Source organism: Heliangelus exortis, chromosome 2 (assembly GCF_036169615.1).
Source record: "Heliangelus exortis chromosome 2, bHelExo1.hap1, whole genome shotgun sequence".
NCBI lineage: Eukaryota > Metazoa > Chordata > Aves > Apodiformes > Trochilidae > Heliangelus > Heliangelus exortis.
This window is the reverse complement of record NC_092423.1, coordinates 125,852,318-125,872,409: the sequence shown is the minus strand read 5'-3', so window position 1 is coordinate 125,872,409 and position 20,092 is coordinate 125,852,318. Positions and strand designations below refer to the sequence as shown.

Here is a 20,092-nt window from a genome sequence, read left to right as displayed (position 1 = left end):
GTATTTTTTAAATGGGAAACGTCTTGCATCTTTATTTTTTCACCTGGATCCCTTTCTGTTTTACACCTGCTTTATGCCAGACAACTCCATGAATGTCCAGGCCATTGCTCCCAGTGGGAACTTGTGTAGGAAGGAAATTGGACTGCATCTTAAAGCAAATAAACCTATGCTGCCTCCATGTACAACTGTTTCAAAAGCAATTCCAGGTTATCAGATTAGTAATTAGAAAATTACAATTTCTCATATGCATCTGTGTGTCTTATTTAACAAGCAAAAGTAAATGCATTTTATTTGAAACGTTTCTCAAATAATAAAGCTCAGATCATTCAAAATTATTTACTGAACTCCCACTGAAATGGATCCTTGAATCCCTTAGGTGAACTTGGACAACTAAATGCCATTTCAAGAATGGCCTAATGGCCTTGAGATCTCTCCAGTCTGAGCCTTGAAAAGTTAAGGTGTAGATGGTGAAGAATGGGGTCTTGCAGAAAAAAAACACAAAAAATTTCACAGTAAGATTAAGTTAGCTCTTTCTCACTGCTTTACTCCCACTCAGTGCACAGTGATTTAACTTCTGACTTGCTTGTTCTCCTCTTTTCTCTATGCAATGTGAAATACAATTGTGTATGTGAAGTGAAGGAAGAGTGAATCTACCTATCAGTACAATAAATGATTGATATTGTTCATACTGTGCACTTGAAACCCTGGATTTTGCCTTATTTTAACAAATTAGAAGCGTAAAGAAAAAAAACCAAAAGCTTGGGTGTAAAAATGTGACGTGACCATTTGGTAAAATTGTTGCAGTGGAAGATAAAGCATCTAAAGTGTTTTGACAAAGAGTCATCACAGAAACTTGAATAAATATGAAAACAGAAAAACAGAAACTTCCTAAATATGAGTAAAGGTACCTGTCACAAGTCTGCTCTGAAGCCACCCTTCTACTCCTGCTGCTGCCTACCAGCTGGCTCTGAAGCAAGGCACGGAGCAGAAAGAAAGTCTCTGACACTCGCAGGCAAAATGTTTCCTGCACTTATATCTCAGAAATAAATTTGGATTAAAAGACAGCAATTTACAAGCCCATTTTAGCAAAGGTGTCTATCATGTCAGTGCAAAGCAAAGTGTAGCAAATGTGAGTGAGTCAAAACTGCAGTAAAAATTCCAGGTTTTAAAATCCCTAAAACACTCCTGGGCAGAGCTCTTAAAAACATCAGGGGTGGGGCAGAACAAAACTTGGAATAACAGGAGAGGTGATGATAGGGAAGACTGCAAGCTTCTTCTGACAGACATATGGTGGCCAAAAAAATAAAATCATGTTGTGCACAAACATGAACTGCATGAGGTAGTGCAGATATGCCAGATTCCTGCTAAACAGAGAAAATGACATGGAGCTACCTGAAATACGTTTCACTCGAGCTAATAATTTTACTGTCTAAAAATATGCAAATAAGCACTCAAGCTGTGAAATGCTCCAAACCTTACAGATTACAAACAAGTATGCTGTAAAAAATGGTAGCCCCTTCCCGTATAAGTACGTACAGATTAAAGTTTAACACAGTATGTGGTATTCAAATAAAGAAGGTGATTTTCTATTAATTTAAAATACAAATCTTTTACTATTAGTAGTACTAAATAACCACACACGTGCAACAAAAAAACAAAAAACAAAAAAACCCAAACAAAACCCAAACCAAACCAAGCAAAAAAAAAAAAAACCAAACCAAACCAAACCAACAAACAAACAAAAAAAAAAAAGCAAAAAACCAAACAAGGCAGTAACTATTAGGCCCTTCAAAAATCTTAGGTATCAGAAATGCAGTGTTTGCTGATATGACATAAACCCTTATCAGTACCAGGGGAGGCTGAGTGAGTGCCTGCTTCTGGCTGTGCCCAGAAGCCCAAAAGTACACCCCAGGGGCCTCATCGCAGGTCACTCACAAGACCCCCCTGGCAGCTATGATACAAACCACACCCCATTATGGAGATTATCACACAATTTTCACCAATGATTAAATCAACATCAAGCACGGGCCCTGAAAGGAGCAATTTGGCTTCTGTTCACTGCTGCACTGTTCTATCCTGGAACTGTTCATCCAGGGTATCACAGCAGCAGTCTAATCCCCCATTTACAACTTAGTTATGCATCTTTGTAAAGATTACTCTCACAAGCTTAAGAAATTTCAGAAGAGCATCTTCAATGTACATATGTCAAATACAGATCAGGGCGCTGACAGCCAGCAGCGCTTTTAGGTAAAATGAACCTAGTTTCACAAAATGCTCGCATGCTGCTGCTAAACTCTGCTTAAACTGGGATTAAGTCTTTGTTTCATGAGATGTTTGCTTTTTCTGATTAATTTTCATTTGGCATCTTGTGCATTTATACTAAGCCCTCATCATAATCATGATTCTAGATGGCATGCTGAAATGCACACCTACTTGTGTCTATGAGGAGGCTCAGAAGCTGTATTTAGGCATCCAAATCTCTGTGGCCTGATTTCCTGAAATGCTGAGCATCTCCAAACCCCTCTGAACTTGTTCTGCATCAGCTAAAAGCAGGTCAACACACTGAAATCCCAAAGATCATTTTCTTTTACTGCATATTAAACTATGAAAAGAAAGACTAGGTTTTATGTCAGTTAAAGTGGGGTTACGTATTTAGCAGCTACAACGCAAGACAGAGTTAGATAAAGGTATAAATTTCCTTGCCATTCAGTCTCTTTACTTCCAGGTTATCAGCATGAGAAAAAAACTACAGACAAATGAGCAGTTCATGTGCCAATAAACTTGGAAGCCAGCATGGACATGTAGGAAACCACAGTCCCCTCAAATCACACCATCTCCTGCTTGTAAAGCAGATTATTGAATAGTTAGGTAATAGGAATATTCCCAGTGGTGACTGAAATATTCAAGAGGGAATTCCCAGAAATAGGAGAAGCAAAGATTGACAACAGTTCTGTTATCACAGTGAAAGGGTAATAAAACTGATCTCTCTCATTTGCAACCTGAAATGATTTTTATAACTTGGTTATAAGCCTCTACTATAATACACATTTTACAGCGCAGAATTGATCTAAGAAATGTTAATAGATAAAAAGACAGTAAATCATCAACTGCAACAAAAAGGGCAATTTCAAGACTTAATCAAGCAGACAAGACCTACTTTGAAGTGGAAAACCAAGAACAAATCCTCCTTTGTGAGTGTCCTGAAGTTGAGTTCGTAGAATTGGTAACACCTTTGACTAATGGGTCATGCAGAAGTAATTTAAAAAAAAGGTAATTGGATTCCAGGAACATTTTCCATGTGATCTATGAAAATTAAAACTGCCTCTGCAACCCTACCAACTCCTTTTGCAGTCTCCAGTGTATACAATCATCTTTTCTGACTCATTCCCCCACTTTCTTGTTCCTCCAGTGTCATATCCATAAAATTATGATGGAAAGCAAAAGCTTCTTCATGCTCCCCTTCCCAGGGTGGCTCCCTGACAATCTGAGGTAACAATGTCAGAATAATTACCTCAGTGTGCTTAACAGAGACACAATCTCCTACCATTTTTGCTACATTTGGAATGAAGTAGCTGTGACAACTTTGCTTTATGTAGATGCAAAGCATGCTTATAGATTGGGCACCTCTTGGGACCTAGGGATATTTTATGCCTCTTTCAGGAGAGTCTCTTCTTCATGGGCATTTAGTTATAGGTTATTTTGGGATTTCCAGGCCAGATATGGTCTGGGTTAGGTAAGCTACTTTCTCTTGTACTTTTCCATGTTGCTCCTTTTAGTAACAAGAAATCCAGTTGTATCTAAACACAGACTTAAAATGTTCAAGATTAATCTCTTCATAGTAATATTCCTCTCCTTTACCTAACAAATCTAACTTTTAATGAAGGAAATTAATCCAAGCCAAACTATTCCACTCTTCTGCAAAAGTGGATAGCCACATCAGAGTTAAGTATTTTCATTTAAAATTAAGTCTATTATTTGGAACTGCATTATATATAAATATATTTTATTATATATTATATAAGCCATCCAGTAGCATGTAAGTTTTAAAAACATTCCATTCCTAAAAGCGGTATACATCTTGTCAAGAATGTTCAGAATATGAAAGCAACCATTGTTTGAAACTTTCATAGTTTGAAAAGGATGTCATTGGTATAGGTAAGATAAAATAGATTTTTATTATAGGTGTTCGTTTAAATTTAAAATGTGCTTTCTGCTTCCAGGACATATGAATATGCTGAATAACAAACACAGGTTTTAAAAATGTTTTGTTGTCACTTTACATTTAATAATTCATTTAGCTATAGACAGTAAATGGGTAAAGATGTTTCAAAAGCAATACCTGTTTCTGCAAGTGATACAAGTTCTGTTATTGAATAAATAAATACCCAACACCTATTTATAAAAAAGACTTTGAGAGGCCTCCCTTCAATATTCTGACTGTATCAAATAAAGCAAAAAATCCCAACCCTTAAAGGTCACGTTCCAGTAATTGCTGATGGTTCAGAAAAGAGCTCCAATCTCTGAAATGTTCTCTATGAATTAAATTGAGTCCTTCCTAAATCTCCAGATCTGAAAAGTAAAGCAAAGAAAGAAAAGCAAGGGTATTTTTTTTTTTTATTTTAGGTCAAGAGGCAGTATTCATTGTAAAGTCTGAAATCCCTTGAAATTATTTTAAGTGCTTTTGCATAGAAATTCACTGCTTTTTGATGTGGAAGAGAAACAGTTCTGAACAGAGCTCTGAAAAGTTTACTATCTAAACAAAGGACATACACAGGAAAAGCAGTGTAATAGTGGTTGAACCAAAGAACAGTGCATCTGTGTGTTTAAAGCCACATAATGGATTTCTGGCATTTATTATGTCAGTAGGCATTACCCCTAAGCACTGCAGTACCTATTATTACTAGATGATCTCTAAGTAACCTAACCTAAGACATTCTATGATAGATTGATTCATTCTATTGTGGAAACACTTGGAAAAAAAAAATTGTAGTGGGCTAGACTTATTCCTCTTTCCTATCCCGCCCCCCCTCAAAAAAAAAAAAAAAAAAAAAAAAAAGCTTTCATTGCCTAAAGAAATACATTAATTAGTAGGTAGAATTCTTAAAAAAAACTGTTATATTAAAAAAAAAAAAAAAGCATTATTCCTATTATTTCATATGCAGAGAGATGGATTAAGAGATTAAGAGATTGTGGCAGCAAGCAGCATGTCCTAGCCCAAAAGCCAAGTACAGACTTGATCCCAGTTTAATGTTGAGACTGGGAATGTGTCTTTTTATCTTTTCCACGTGTCCCAGTCAGGATCTATGTCTTGTGAGTCAGGAATATGCCAGTCTTCCTGCTTCAGATTACCAGTTCCTGAGGGAATGGTGCAAAGAGAACCTGCCCTGCTGTTCAGATGCAGAAGAAATACTCTAAGGTCACATGAAGTCTGTGATACTGTTGGAGACTGCACATGGTTATCTTCCATCCCAGCTGAATACTTCCACCATGTGACAAACTTTCCTGTAGTTTTTAAGCCAAACACACCCAGGGATGCGAGAGACCAGCAGGAACTTGATTTTATTGATAGTCCATCTCTAGAAGATACCCTACTAAATACCACAGAGAAATACTTCATCATACCACAGCTCACAAACACATCTTTGAATAATGCCATCTTAACACTTTAGCACCAATTTGTGAATGCAAATGAAGCCTAAGGATTTCTCTGTATCTGAGGTTTCAATGCTTTCAGGCCCCATTTAATGATGTCCTTTACTAGTTTTAAGTAAATCCATTTTCACAGAGACACTCCCCTAGTGGCACATTAACAGCAAATGATTTTTAGCTTCTCATTTTCAAAAACATTAAGTTAACCATGACAAAAACCAAGCTCCTTCGGAAGGCGCTGCTCGTCCTTAAATGTCATTTTTAAAGTTCAGCGTAAGTTAATTAAAAGACTGGAAATGTCAGCAAAAGATAAGACCAAGATGGTTATGTTTTTCAAGGTTCTGCAAGTAACCACAGGAGATAAATCCTATGTCAGCATATGTAGGCCTGGTAACTTGAAAAGGCATTATTTGCAAGGTAAGGACTACTATTAGGCTTAATTTCTAAGTTTTTCCTCAGATTAAAAATTACACTCAGCTATGACAGTTTTGAAAAGCTACTGGAATTACAATATTATGAGATGTATCTGAGAAACAAACAAAAAAAATGCTCTTAAACTTGAAAAGCAAATGTAAACCACATTGTGGATATATAAGACATAATATAAAGAACATTAACATTTTAGTGAAGAACTTCTGCTCACTATTGACAAAAAATTACATTGTAGACAAGAAAAGCACACACACTATATTTGAAATATAGCAATTTCAAAATATTTTATTGAAATCAGCATAAGAAGTAGTTTAAAGGCTAGTTCTCCGTTGGTTATTTCTAAATATTCATGAAAAAGTAGTGGTTCATTTCCAAAGATCTCCACCACAGAGACACCTACTTTAGGAGCCTTTTGTTTTTCTAATCATTGCTTCCATCATATCCCACTGCTCTTTGGTAACCTAATAAAAGAGAAGAGTGTTTTGTTAGCATTCCATGCAATGATTACACATCTAAGTATTTGTTTGAATGGAAAATAGCAAGCAAGTAGTTTAATACCTTCTTCAAATCATTGAATTCTCCTGCCATAGAAACGTATTCTCCACCATCCATTCTAATAACCTAGAAAAAACACCAGCAGTGGATTTAATAATAGCATGTTTTCTGTAGCATTTCCTTGCTAGGTACTGTTTAAGTACTTTTTATTTATTTGCATCCAGAAAACTCAATGTCCAAAATAATGTATTTCAATAAATTTAAAAAGTTCTTTTTAAGGGTACTAACTACCATGCATCAAAATTAAAAGGGTAATGATGCTTGTAAATAATTCACAGGTAACAGTTTTTGTTTCATTTCTGAAATCAGGTCTTCAAAAAGTAACAGCAAAGCTCAGACCACCATACCATAAAGTTAATTGTATAAATAAGATTAGCCAAAACTCACTGCTCCATTAACCCAGCTTGCATAGTCACTACAGAAATAGGCAGCAAGATTTGAAATTTCTTCTACAGTTCCCAGACGGCCACAAGGAATCCTCTCAATAATTTTCTTCTCAAATGCACCTGTTGGGTCAAGGCGGCTAAAAGCACCCTGAGATTTAAGAAAAATATTAGGGGAAAAAAAATTAAATATACCAGAAATTAAAACCTAGTAAGATTGACTCTGCATAAGTAATACAAGAGATTAACATTTGTCAGCAGGATGAAAAAGAAGTAGAGAGCAGAAAAGAGTATTTATTCCTGTTACACTGATTGACACCTGCTGAGGGTGATAAACTGGAATTTAACATGTTTGGGAAAGTCACCCACCATCTACCTATGAAAAAAACCAAAAGGAGTTAATAACTTTGCTTCCCAAACACCCTTGACAAACATCTGAGCAAATAAGCAAGACTGAAAATTGCTGCAGGGTCAGTTGAGAGGAACAAGGAAAATAGAAGCAGGAAAGCAACAGAAAAATTATACATGGCACAAAGAAAGCTAACCTGAAAAATAAATAAATCAATAAAGATCAAGTTCGATTAAAATGCACCAACAGCTAGGACTGAACTAAGTCACTGGAAGTTTTGGTATTTGAATAGCTTATGATGGCATGAGAAAAAGAAAAGGTTTTTTTTTTTTCTTCCTGGTTCCTCCACAAGGAAACAGTATCCTCAGGCAAAATCAGAAAAGAATTAGTAACATTTACATTAACATTATGAAGTAGTAAGAGTTAAAGCACACTGTAATTTATGTAACTGTGTATACTATTTAAGTATCTTATTGCCATGCTTTTAAATGCCAGTTTATAAGCTTGTACTCTTTCCTTTTTCTACCACAACTTAGAACAGAATTTTTTAAAGACATGAAGTCTTTAGCCTCTAGGATTGCAACACAGTGTTTAAAGTAAAGCTGGTCTGCCTTTTCATGCTTTGAGGGATATTGTAACTTGGAAACAGTATGACAAATTAAATATTTTATTAAAAAACAGTAATTACCCTAAGTGGGATACATGCTGTTAGTTTAAATCAGAAAGATTAATGGAATGTAGCAATATTGACATTGAAAACAGTTAACTTGCCAAAAATTATGAGAAGCTACAAATCAAACCAAGGTAGCCACATGATATAATGGATATCAAAAATTGATATCAATTAAAACAGGAACAGGACAGACTAATGGAAGACAAAAGTCCATCAAGATGATTACAATATGAAGAGATAACAATGATATCAAACTCCCTGTGCCACAGACTACTAAAGGCCTGGAGATATAAAAAAAAACCAAACATCATAAGATGTTTTGTTTCTACTCTTGCCTGAAAATCCACAAGATAAAAGGCCTGGAAGACTTGCAGTCTGATCCTGTAATGTTTCAGTGTTCTTATAACCCTGCTGGTACTGCCACTTTTTTTTTTTTTTTTTTTTTACATAGTCAAAAAAGGTAAAAGTGAGTTGCTTCAGTGTAGCACCTGCTGTTGACCAGAAGAAAAAAAAAAATTAAAAAAGAAGCTCTGAACTCCTAACCTCAAAACAACAGCAAACCCACTGTGAAACATTTTACATGTAGTAGACCATTGTTAGCTGTAACTGTTCACAATTTTAATATTTTGATTCAATGTGAAACTGATTCTCCTCTCTCATCCTGCTGGACTGCTTTCTTATTTCTTCCTGTTTCAGGTGGTCCAGTCCTCCTTTTCAGTCATATCAAAGATTCACATTTCTTTGCTGCTTTTTCTCTTTCTAGTTTTGTGAATTTCAACAAAACTAGTGAGATTCTGTTCTCATATACCTAAACAGATTCTGAAATGTTGGAACTGATGAGATATTTTGTTCAAAAACTAGGAGACCAGGCAGAAATAGGCACTTTTAGTCCAACAAGTGTTACGTACAGTTGATAAGAACTAACATTAAATATTTTAATATATTATTTCTTTGCAACACTAAAAAAAGGGTTTTCATGCTGTGTACCTTTGTTTTTATTGGACCTGGTTGAATCACATTGAATCTCATGCCATATTTACCCCATTCAGCCGCAAGAGACCTAAAATTCATTAATATAATGCATCAATATTTTAAACACAGTGTTTAATAATCCTATTCAGAAAAAAAAGGCACAATTGAATCAAATGTGTAAATACTAGAATTTTACTGAAATAAGCATTTCTACTTAAGGGTTTTGGGATTTTTTGTTCTTAAAAACACTTCAGAGAAGAAAAAAACATCACATTCACAATCAGAAATACTGAATTAATAGATGCATCATAGATAAAGATAGATTCAGGAGCAATTCCTTCTACCTCACAAACTATACAGGTGATTTTTGCACTTAAATGCCTCAACATACAATTGTTAGGCCACCATCTTTCTCTGGTAATTCAGACTATCACAAATACACATTTCTAACATTTTCAACATAGGTCTCATTTGATGTTTTGAAATAACAGAGAAGTTACATTCTAAAATGGGACCAGCTGAATAATTTTTGCTTTATGGCAACATTTTCTCTGCATAAGCAGTACTTCAGGTAGAGATACAGTGAATGAATTAGCTGGGTCATGAAGTCTTTGGGGAGTACACACTTCAGCTGCAGCTCCAAAGAACAGAAATCAAGACCATCGCTCATTCCCTCAATTTTTTAGGATAAGAGGCTTCTACTTACTAAAAGGCTTCCAAACTATTCAATTTCTTCTGCAGAGAAAGATCTATTGGCTATTAAGGACTGTCCCATAGCTAATAATGGTAGAAATCCTTTTGTTTACTGAGTAACATGGATATTCCACAATACTGTTCTGAATTAAATGTAACTGCAGACTTAATTTAAAATACTGATAGGAAGCATGTTCATTATGAAATTAGACAGGTATATAGCAAAAGAATACTCCACCCAAATACAAGCATATCTTTTTCCTGAGACAAAAGAAAGAGAAAGTCACCATAGACCTCCAACAGTTCTCCTAGTAACTGTCTTGAAATGATGGCTCGTCTGTAAGAATGCAAGAGAACCTGAGCATTGAAACTCTGCAATTGAAACTTCAGAACTTGCTATTGCCAAAAGTAGTTCCATTTGTCCTTATTCTTGTGATAGAAATCATCACAATAATAACACTTAATACTTCCTTCTGTAAAAAGCTATCAGCATACTTTTTTCTTGCCAAGATATTGGAGGCTCGAAGGCTCTTTATGATATAATGGAACAGGAGAACTATACCAACTAGCTTCATTTTTATAGCCCAATTACCCTATCTCAAGGATGTGAAAAGCAGGGAAAAAAAGCAGAAAAAACATTGTGCTTTATTACTCACTTGCACATTGCTTCTACACCAGCTTTGGCAGAGGCACTTGGCAACACAAATCCTGAACCGCTTTCTGCATAAATTGTTGTAATAGCAAGGAATGCTGCTCCTGGAAGGTGCAAAAACATTTTTTAAAAACCCACACCAAACCAACACAAAACTGCACAAAGATCAAATTCTGAACTTATGGTACAAAGCAGCCTCAGTGGTACAGGAGCTTGCAAAGATAATTTGAAAAGATTTTTTTTTCAAAATAGTTACAAGCTTTGCTTTCCAACCTTTTAAATTCAGTTCCCTCTTTTCCGTGAACGTTGAGTTGCTCCATTAAGTGTAAATGACTCCTAATTAGGCTCCAAAAGATAATGTGCAAATCTGTCTAGCTGAGTGAAAGCACAAGATCTTGCAGTCTTAGAAGCTGCCCCAGCCTAGTAGTCACTGAACAGGTAATTTACCCTAATTTTATTAATTCCTGACTCAAAAAAAAATTTAAAAAAAAAAATTAAATAAATTAGAATTAACAACTGTAACTTTTGCACCTTTCCTTTAAAGAAGGCTGTATATGGCTTTAAAGTGGAAGAGGTAGATTTAAGGCTAGACATTAGGAAAAAATTCTTCGTTATAAGGGTGGTGAGACACTGGCACAGGTTGCCCAGGGAAGCTGTGGATGTCCCCTCCCTGGAAGTGTTCAAGGCCACACTGGGTGGGGGTCTTTGAGCAGCCTATTCCAGTGTCAGGTGTCCCTGCCCGTGGCAGGGGGGTTGGAACTATATGACCTGTAAGGTCCCCTCTAACCCAAACTATTTTATGATATGGTATGAACTTACTGTAACTGGGAAATGGAGGACAAAGGACAACGGTTCCCTACTTACGCCACAGTAACTAAAATAACTGTTCTACATACTGTACTTTAAAAATAATTTAATTAGAAGAGCTACCTAAGGGATCTTTCTGAAACAATGTATCTTAGAGATATAATGTTCTTGATGATGAAGCAGAGACTCAGCTCAAAATTACAGTAATGTTACACAAGAGAAACTAAAGAGAACCATAAACAAGCACTGACAGAAAGGCCAGCAGATATCCAGAAACAATGAACCTTGTTTTTAAAAAAGTAGTCTGCAGTTAGAGACTTCAAAAAGAAAAATAAACACAGGCAAAACCCACAGAACTAGTGTGAAGTTATCTAGAGCTGATTGTTATTGTTAATTACGGATTTCACAGAATTAAAACATAGAAATTTTTCAGTAGAGGTTAAATAGAGGTGAGCTGGGTAAATGTAACACAGAAGCACCACTGGTAAATTTACACCTCTGAAGTAGACTTCAGTTCATAAACCATTTTTATTTCCTAAGGCTTTATTCATAAAAATTACAATATGTAGCAAATTAATTCATCTTATTTTATAAACCTTTAGCACGTAATAAATAATGCACTAACAGATTACAAATCCCTTTCAAATACTAGTACCAACAGTCTTAAAGCAGAGTACTTTTCCTATTTACTAGACTAGGTTTAATGTAGGTCATGCTACACATTTAAAGGATGCACCGATCAAAACCGTAACATACCACACCACTTTAAAATGCTATTTGAGATAATTCTGATTTAAAAAATTAAGCTCAATGTTTTTCAATGCAGAACTAGAAGAATGTAAAATGAAAGCATTTCTTTGGATATAATATATCATATAGCACATAAGGGAATATCTTTCTTTTAAAGACAACAATCTGGTAAAATAAGTCTTTGGCTAAATAGTGTATCAAAGAATTACCATATTGTTAAAATAAAGCCAAAATATTTTGATTAAACTCCTACATAGTCTAGAATGAAGAATTACACCTGCAAAAAAGAAACCCAAATGCTGATTTCAATTTCTAAACTTTTTCTCTGATTATCTCAAAGGTAAAATTCTATAGCACTATTAGTCAAACACCACAACTGTGAATTTTATTTAAGTGTAGGAGGAAAATTAAAAATGACATCCTGACTTGCTGTTCATTTAAGTAAATACATGTTCGATTGCTCAATGAAACCAGCATAGATTCAAAAGCCTCAAGTGAAGTAATAGCATATTTTAAACAAAGCCATATTTTTTATATTTTTTAAAATGTCTTACAATCAGTACAAACTGTAATCAGATTTTTATATTCAATCTCATGGCCTCTGGGTCCAATTTTAAGGGCAGATTCTACAATGAAGTAATTGCTATTCAGTTCTACTGTGTCATATTTAAGTATGGCTTTACTCAAGGAAAAAAAAAAAGTTTCTTTCTAGGAAAGATAGAGTTAAAAATTGTGTTTCTTTTCAAACTCTCAAAGCTAGCCATAATAATAGTAAGGCAAGGAAAGTGAGTAAAAAATTTTGCATCACAGTATGGGCTCAGTTGCCATTTATCTTAAACTTAAGATACCTTTTTGAACTTTAATGAGCTCCTTTCCAATCTCCAGAGTTACAAAAGCAGTACCATTAAGCACAATATCAGTTATTGTTTTCCATGCATTAACAGAAAGTCGCTCAGAGGGGGAAATAAAGTTTCCAGCTGCGTTGTTTATGACAACCTGAAATACAGGAAGAAAAACCTAACTAAACCCAATTCTTCCTAAGAGAGAAGCCAGGTATTTGCAAGAAACTTTTTAGTGTTTTCAGGCAGAAAAGTAAAAATACCATCACATGGGGTGGGGGGAATGGGATGGAAATGGCAAGAGAGAGAAATAACCCATCAGCAATTCTAACACTTTATAAATCATAACAGAAAACGAGCTGCATTTCCACACTGCTGTAGTTACTGATCTAGTACTGAGGGAGTCTAAATGTAGAGGGTGACTTAAGTAAGTCACTATTTTTCCATATTATCTCAGGTGCCTCATAAGTTTGTCCCTACAAAGTTCCAAGGTCAAATATCATATTTAGCTTAATGGATTCAAGAGAATAAAAGCAAATGAATTTCATGTAATCTGATGATTTAAATCTGGATTAGCTGACTATTGCGTAACAGGAAGTCTAATCAGTCGTGACAAAGACAGTGTTATGATTTAGTGAACTGCAAGCAAACTTTTCTTTTGCACAGACCTTTCACTTATTAGTCTTTCTACCATCAATAATTAGGCAGAGAATACTTCCAATATCTCATCTGCTCAGCCCTTTAATCTAGCAATCAGATGTATTTTTTTAGGAGACTACACATCACATAAGCATTTTTTAAACCAAGACTTATGTGGCTAGATCTTGGGTTTTTAATAATATACAATATTGAAGCAACAAAATGGTGTACTACCTGTGGAGTGGCACCTAGGTTTGTGTAAGTATGGACAGAAAACAATTTTTGTTCTGAAGAACTTCTGGGCTCAATTAAGACACTAGACCTTTCAATAGCAAAACACAGCACAGCAGATACTGCATGAATATAAAACAAAATAAACCAGCTGCAACTTATACATAGAGATGGCAAACACAGTTTAAAGGCCTCCCTACAGTCTGAAGAAAACAAAATCCAAGCACCTCAAGATACTGAGCAGGTTAATGGAATCACTGAATTAAAATGGCAAAGACACAGTAATGAAACCAGTGAACTGCATGATACCATTTTCGAGGTATGCAGATACATACAACTGCCAAAAGAATCCATGAGAACAGAATCACTGCTTTGTGTTGCTTAGAATCCAGGTTGTCTCTCTAATGATCAAATCAGGGTTTGGTGCCTATCATTGTTCAGACTCCACCAGACCACAGCCTGATGTTAAAGGTCCTATTAAAAAACAGATACTTTGCTTGACCAAAGATTTTTTCTTGGTTTTATTAGAACTTAAGTTTTCAAGCTGAAACTTTCTTTGTGTATTTCAATATTCTAAGCAAGAACCAAAGAAGATGTTTATGATTACTTCCAGTAAGACATTCTATTAATAAGCAGCAGATGTAACATGGTACCAACACAGGTAACTCACCTTTTCAGGAAGATTTAAAAGCAATATTCTGTTAACTTAATTAATTCAAAGTATTCCATTATAATTATCCCACTGTGTACAAAAAAATTATAGTTCTTGCAGTGAGGACAACAACATTTTGTCTATTTGGCAACTAAGTATTTTAAGAACCACAGGAATACAGTAACCAGTCTAACTGTAAATATCAGCTTACCTTGAACTACTGCCACTTTTGGCTAGTGTCTCTTCAAATTCCATTAACTTTCTATCAGTTATTTTCTTCATACCTACTATGCAAAGTATTTTCAGTAATGAAGACTGAAGTTCTTTCCTTTCCCTAGACCACTTACATCAGGATGTCCTGCCACTTGGATTGTTTCAGCAACAGCATTCTTAACTGAAACTGGATCTCTGACATCACACTGGATGGCATGAACCTATATAATAATGAAGAAGCAGCTGTAATACTTCAAAAGTGCATCACGCAAATTAAACAAGACTCCAGAAGCACATAAATGTATAAAAATCCTATAACCATTTAAAGTATAGCTTACCTTATTTCCTGTTTTAGAAGAAATTTCTTCTGCTGTTCCTTTCAAAACATCAAGCTTCCTAGAAGTAAGTACACAACACCCCTACATTTCAATTAAATGTAACCAGATTAATATAAATAAAATCAGATTAAATAAAACCAGATTAAATAAAACCAGATTTTTCTTTCTAAGCAAATATGAGCTAAAACTTAATATGTGTGTATGCACATGTGCATGTTGCTGATTTTCATGAAAACTGAGCTTTAATATAAAAACTACCATTTAGTTACTAACTTGCTGAAAGAAAACTTGAAGTAACTTTTGGTTAGTGCTACTTCAAAGCAACTCAGAAGTGACTACAGGAAGAGATGATCAAATATGAAAAGGTAGAAAAAATATTTTCATTCTGAGTACATAATCATAGCAAACTTAGTTTTGGCTACTACTCTACCAGTACTTTAGAAGGGACTGTATTCTGACTAAATATCCCAACCACTGTCTAGATGAATGTCACATAATTTTTGTTTATTTTGATTAAAAATGAGACTGTTTTTCTAGTCTTTACCACAGTACTAGTTATGAGAACTCTAGAAAGACAACTAAAGGAAAATCAGGTGTGTTTTTAAAGTCATAAGAGTTAAGAGAAATGGCTTTAATTCTTTAGTGCAGATCAAAACTGTATGAAGAATGTCTGCAATAATTTGAATATTTTAGTAATGGCCATTTCATTTTTTTGTCCAGTTTTAGGCTTTATTTGAATTTACATCTAATAGTCAGGGTTGTTTATTTTGCTGATGCATTTCAGGAAATACATTTAGTTTCTTTTTTCCTAGTGCTGGTTATAGCATAGGACATCTGCAAATAAATCTGCAGATTTCTGGTATTTGCAATACGACATAATTTTAAAATGTACAGAAACAGAGTATATATATTTATCCAGTTAATAAGAAGAAAGCAAGACACAATATGAAGAAGAAAACCAATACATTCAGTACCCAGTACTAAATGAAAGCTCTAAAACATCTTCATTAGTTAATATTTACCGGCTTGCTATAACACACGTGGCACCTAAACTGGACAAAGCTGTTGTCATCCCTTTGCCAAGCCCAGTACCTCCGCCAGTTATAAAGGCCACTTTCCCTTGAAAGGAATTTGCTGGCAACATCACTTTTTGAACAGGTGAAAAGAATGAAGCTTGTGGGGCTCTGTTGTCTTGATGCAGCACATTTGGCCCACAGCTGAAAAACTGGAAAAAAAAAAATTACTTTTTTCCCCATTTCTGTATACAGGACTGTTACACAAGATTAGATTTAGTTACGACAGCAGAGGTAACAACCACAACCACCTCATTACAAGCAATGTAAGAATTATTACATTGCATTGTACTAAAACACATGGACCTTCACATTTACATTAATGCTAGACTAGGGAATCATAGAATCATAGAATTGGCTGGATTGGAAGGGACCTCAGAGATCATCAAGTCCAACCCTTGATCCACTACTGCTGCAGTTACCAGACCATGGCACTGAGTGCCACATCCAGTCTCTTTTTAAATATCTCCAGGGATGGAGAATCCACCACTTCCCGGGGCAGCCCATTCCAATGCTTGATCACCCTCTCAGTAAAGAAATTCTTTCTAATGTCCAACCTAAACCTCCCCTGGCACAACTTGAGACCGTGCCCTCTTGTCTTGCTGAGAGTTGCCTGGGAAAAGAGACCAACCCCCACCTGGCTACAACCTCCTTTCAGGGAGTTGTAGAGAGTGATGAGGTCTCCCCTGAGCCTCCTCTTCTCCAGGCTGAACAGCCCCAGCTCCCTCAGCCTCTCCTCATAGCATCTGTGCTCAAGTCCCTTCACCAGCCTAGCTGACCTCCTTTGGACCTGCTCCAGGACCTCGATGTTCCGTTCCAACTAGAGAACTACTGGAAAAAGTGATTTTACCGTGACTTTTGTTATTCTGAAAGTTAGTTATTCTTATAAATGTCACTTATCTCTCTACCAAATAGCTACAAACTCCTAGCAGGATGTGGATCACAGTTTCATATGGGTACTGTAACTCAGATATAAATTTAGTCCTTAAAAATCCATGTGACTTTGAGATTACACATGTATATATTTACAAACTCTAAAGATTCAGTAGTAGCTTCAAGACTGATTCTTCACTACTGAAGAATGGGATGGAATCAAACTCCATGAGACCTGCCTCAACCACTGTGGGAGCTCTGCAAACCAAGACCACCTCCTGAACAAAATTGTGCAAGGTTTGGTTACTAGTGTAACACTGTCCCAGAAGAAATACTATGTATTGAAACTGAGGCCTTGATGAACTGGTTCTTGCAAAAAGACATGGTTGGTACATGTTTAAAAACATACATGAAAAGAGAAGACAATTCAATGCTGCATCTACTGATCCACATTAATAAGAAAGTATCTCCTTAATGCAACCAGAAATTCGTGATGCCACCAAGAAAGTTGCAGCAAAAATATACAGGAGGTATTTCTAGAATCCTAAATCACTAAACTCAGCCCCTAAATTAAATGCTCTGCAAATTCAGAAATCCCTAAACATGTAAAATACTAAAATTACCTCAACCTGAAGTAGCAAAACTTTGAAGTATGACAAAACTGGACTATTTTAATTTTTTTTCTACAAAAAATTTGAAGAAAACAAGTTATAATTATTTTCTCTAATAGTAATTTGCACTTGAGCCTATAATGTCTTTATTTGAATACAAAAAATCTGATATAATGTTAAGAATGGCTGAATGGTTACTCTTGCATGGTGTTGCAAGTAATTCCTGAAATTGTTCAACAGGTTGGCATGAAGAAGGTTATTTTAAAATAGGAAAAATATTACACCTTACTGCTGTATGTACTAACCTGCATTTTCAACATCAAAGTTTAGACAACAATGTTAGTAGTAGCTGAATAATCTATACATGCCACAGCTGTAACACAGAGAGAAGAGGATTTTACAGAGCTTAAAGCTGGCTTGAGAAAACAAATGTGAATCTTTCTCTGTGGTAATGTATTTTTGCATATGAGTAACACAGTTGAAACCAGAGATAATAATTAAGGAATTGCACTGCCAATTTACTGGAGCTTCTGTTAGAAAACAAAAAACCACAAAGCTAGATTTATGACAAAAGTAAAGCAATTAAGCAAGTCCTATAGCATTAACATCAAATATGTACTCTGGAGATTCTTTCTGGAACTTGGACTCTTCAGCTACAACTTTTCACAGAGGTAAAAATAAGCCAAAGGTAGTTCTAAGGAATGTAAGTAGTTCTAATGAATAATGTCATAATATTTTTCTGACACAGCAAAATTCTGCAGCTCAGATCTGCTGTCAAGTATCTGCAAAATACTGATTTTTTTTTGTTGTTGTTTTTGTTGGTTGGTTGTTTTTTTGGTTTTGTTTTTATTATCCCAATGAAAATAGTATTTGCATATTTTCAGAGCACCAGAATACTACTAAGCATCGAGGAAACAAATGCTTGAATATTCTCTTTTGGTTCTTTCTTAGTAGTCCCCTAGTTATTTCATCTCTCTTCAGGTATGCAGAGAGATAGAAGGGCTCCCTCTGGAGAACTTCAGCTCACAGCAGGCTGTAAATCACGCCGGCATTTGGCCCCCTCCCATGAAAGGAGGAGGTAAACACCGGCAGCCCCGACGCAGTTTGAGTCTCCCAGCTGGGGTGTTCTGATAGGGAAGGAAACAGCCCCACTCCTCTTGATCAACTCTCCAGAAAACGTGTCAGTTGCCTTCCTCCAGCTCGGGGGAAGATGATGACGAAGCAGGTGACAGAAGGGGCAGGCAGGAAGACTGCACCAAGGCTCATTAAGTACTGTAGGAATATCAAGCAGCCCGTAAAGTTGGGATAATTCAGCAATCTTTTCATGAGAGTGTAATCTCATTACTACCTTACACTAGGCATTTCCGCGACAGGATGCGCTCAGTTTAACCATTCCACCACTTAAGGCCAAGGTTTTAAGTTAAAAATCAAGTGTAAAGAGGGATATAAAGAAGCCAGGGAACAAGGATTAAAAAAACAAACCCAAAGCTTGATCAAACCGTAAAATAACCCAACCCCAGGAGGTGGGAGTGAATCATGAAATTACTGCAGAAAGCCCTCCTGGAAGCACCCAACTTTACACTGGTAAGAAGGAAACACTGTGTCTGTGCAGAACTCACTACAGATGTACTCCAGCAGCACCCACAAGGATCAGTCCTGGCACTGCTTGGATGGCAACATTCCAACCACTTTACCTGCACTGCCTAACTTTACTACACTGGGATCAAAGGGCGATACCGATGCCGCCCAGTACTGAAATGGGATTTACCCAGCGGCAGTCACAGGAACCAGGGCTCCAGCGCGGAGAAGGCGCGGGTGGCACCGGGCACGGGGGAGAACCGGGGGGGTGTCCCAGCCCTCGGGGCATTTCCCAGCTGTTTCCCCAAACCCCAGCAGCGGGAGCTCCACTCAAGCCTGGGCCGCTCTACGACACTGAGACGGCGAGAGGGTTTTCCCCACGGCTGCGGGAGGGAACCGGAGAGGCTGCCGGGGGGGTTCGATCCGGCGGGCTGCACTGCCCCGCAGGGACCCGCCCCGAGCTCTGACACGACAAGGGCACCCAGGCAGCCCCGGGGGAGGATGTCACGGAGCAGCCCCGCGCCGACGGCCTCCAGCCCCACCACAGCAGGCAGCGCCTTACCCGCCCGGTGCCGGAGAAGCGGAAAGCTGCACTGCCATGGCGGCCCAGCCGCACAGCCACCGCCATCTTCCCCCGCCGAGGGTGCGTGAGGGCGGGCGGCGGGACGTGCGCCTGCTCCCTGCCGCGGAACAGAGCCCACCCCGGGGCGGGAAGAGGTCTGACCGCCCGGCCCACCTACGCTGCCCGGGCCGGCGGGGAAAGAGAGGCCTGGAGAGCTTCATCTGGCAGTGAGGAATGTCAGGTAGGACGATAGCTGTGAGAACCCACGGATTCGAAAAATTTGCAAATTCTGAGGAAAAGAGAGCACAGGGATGAATCTGCGAGGTGACAAAACTCGGGATGAAAGACAATAAACGTATCAGTGCGTCTGTACTGTCAACTTTTAAATTAGGAATTTAGGAGAAACCTAATACATTCTGCTATGGGACTTCAGAGGCATCAAAATAAAAATTCGAAGGCACAGTCATGAGCCTCCTGTACAAAAATGGTCAAACAAGTCCATGGACGAATTTTAGGGAAAATAGTGTTGGTGCTCTTGTTGCTTGGTACGGTAAGATCTAGAAACTGA

The 20,092-nt window shown here is 37.0% G+C and overlaps 1 protein-coding gene across 1 annotated transcript; it reads right to left on the bottom strand.

Annotated features, from left to right (window-relative positions):
- Positions 1-6,339: 6,339 nt before the first annotated feature.
- DECR1 (2,4-dienoyl-CoA reductase 1) lies at positions 6,340-19,668 on the bottom strand. The gene is made up of 10 exons (XM_071737899.1): positions 19,525-19,668; positions 15,850-16,052; positions 14,828-14,885; positions 14,624-14,710; positions 12,764-12,911; positions 10,363-10,462; positions 9,029-9,101; positions 7,024-7,170; positions 6,640-6,702; positions 6,340-6,542 (listed from the first exon to the last, which is right to left on the bottom strand). The coding sequence occupies exons 1-10, from the start codon at positions 19,588-19,590 to the stop codon at positions 6,483-6,485; spliced, it is 1,005 nt and encodes a 334-aa protein (XP_071594000.1). The 5' UTR covers positions 19,591-19,668; the 3' UTR covers positions 6,340-6,482.
- Positions 19,669-20,092: the final 424 nt, after the last annotated feature.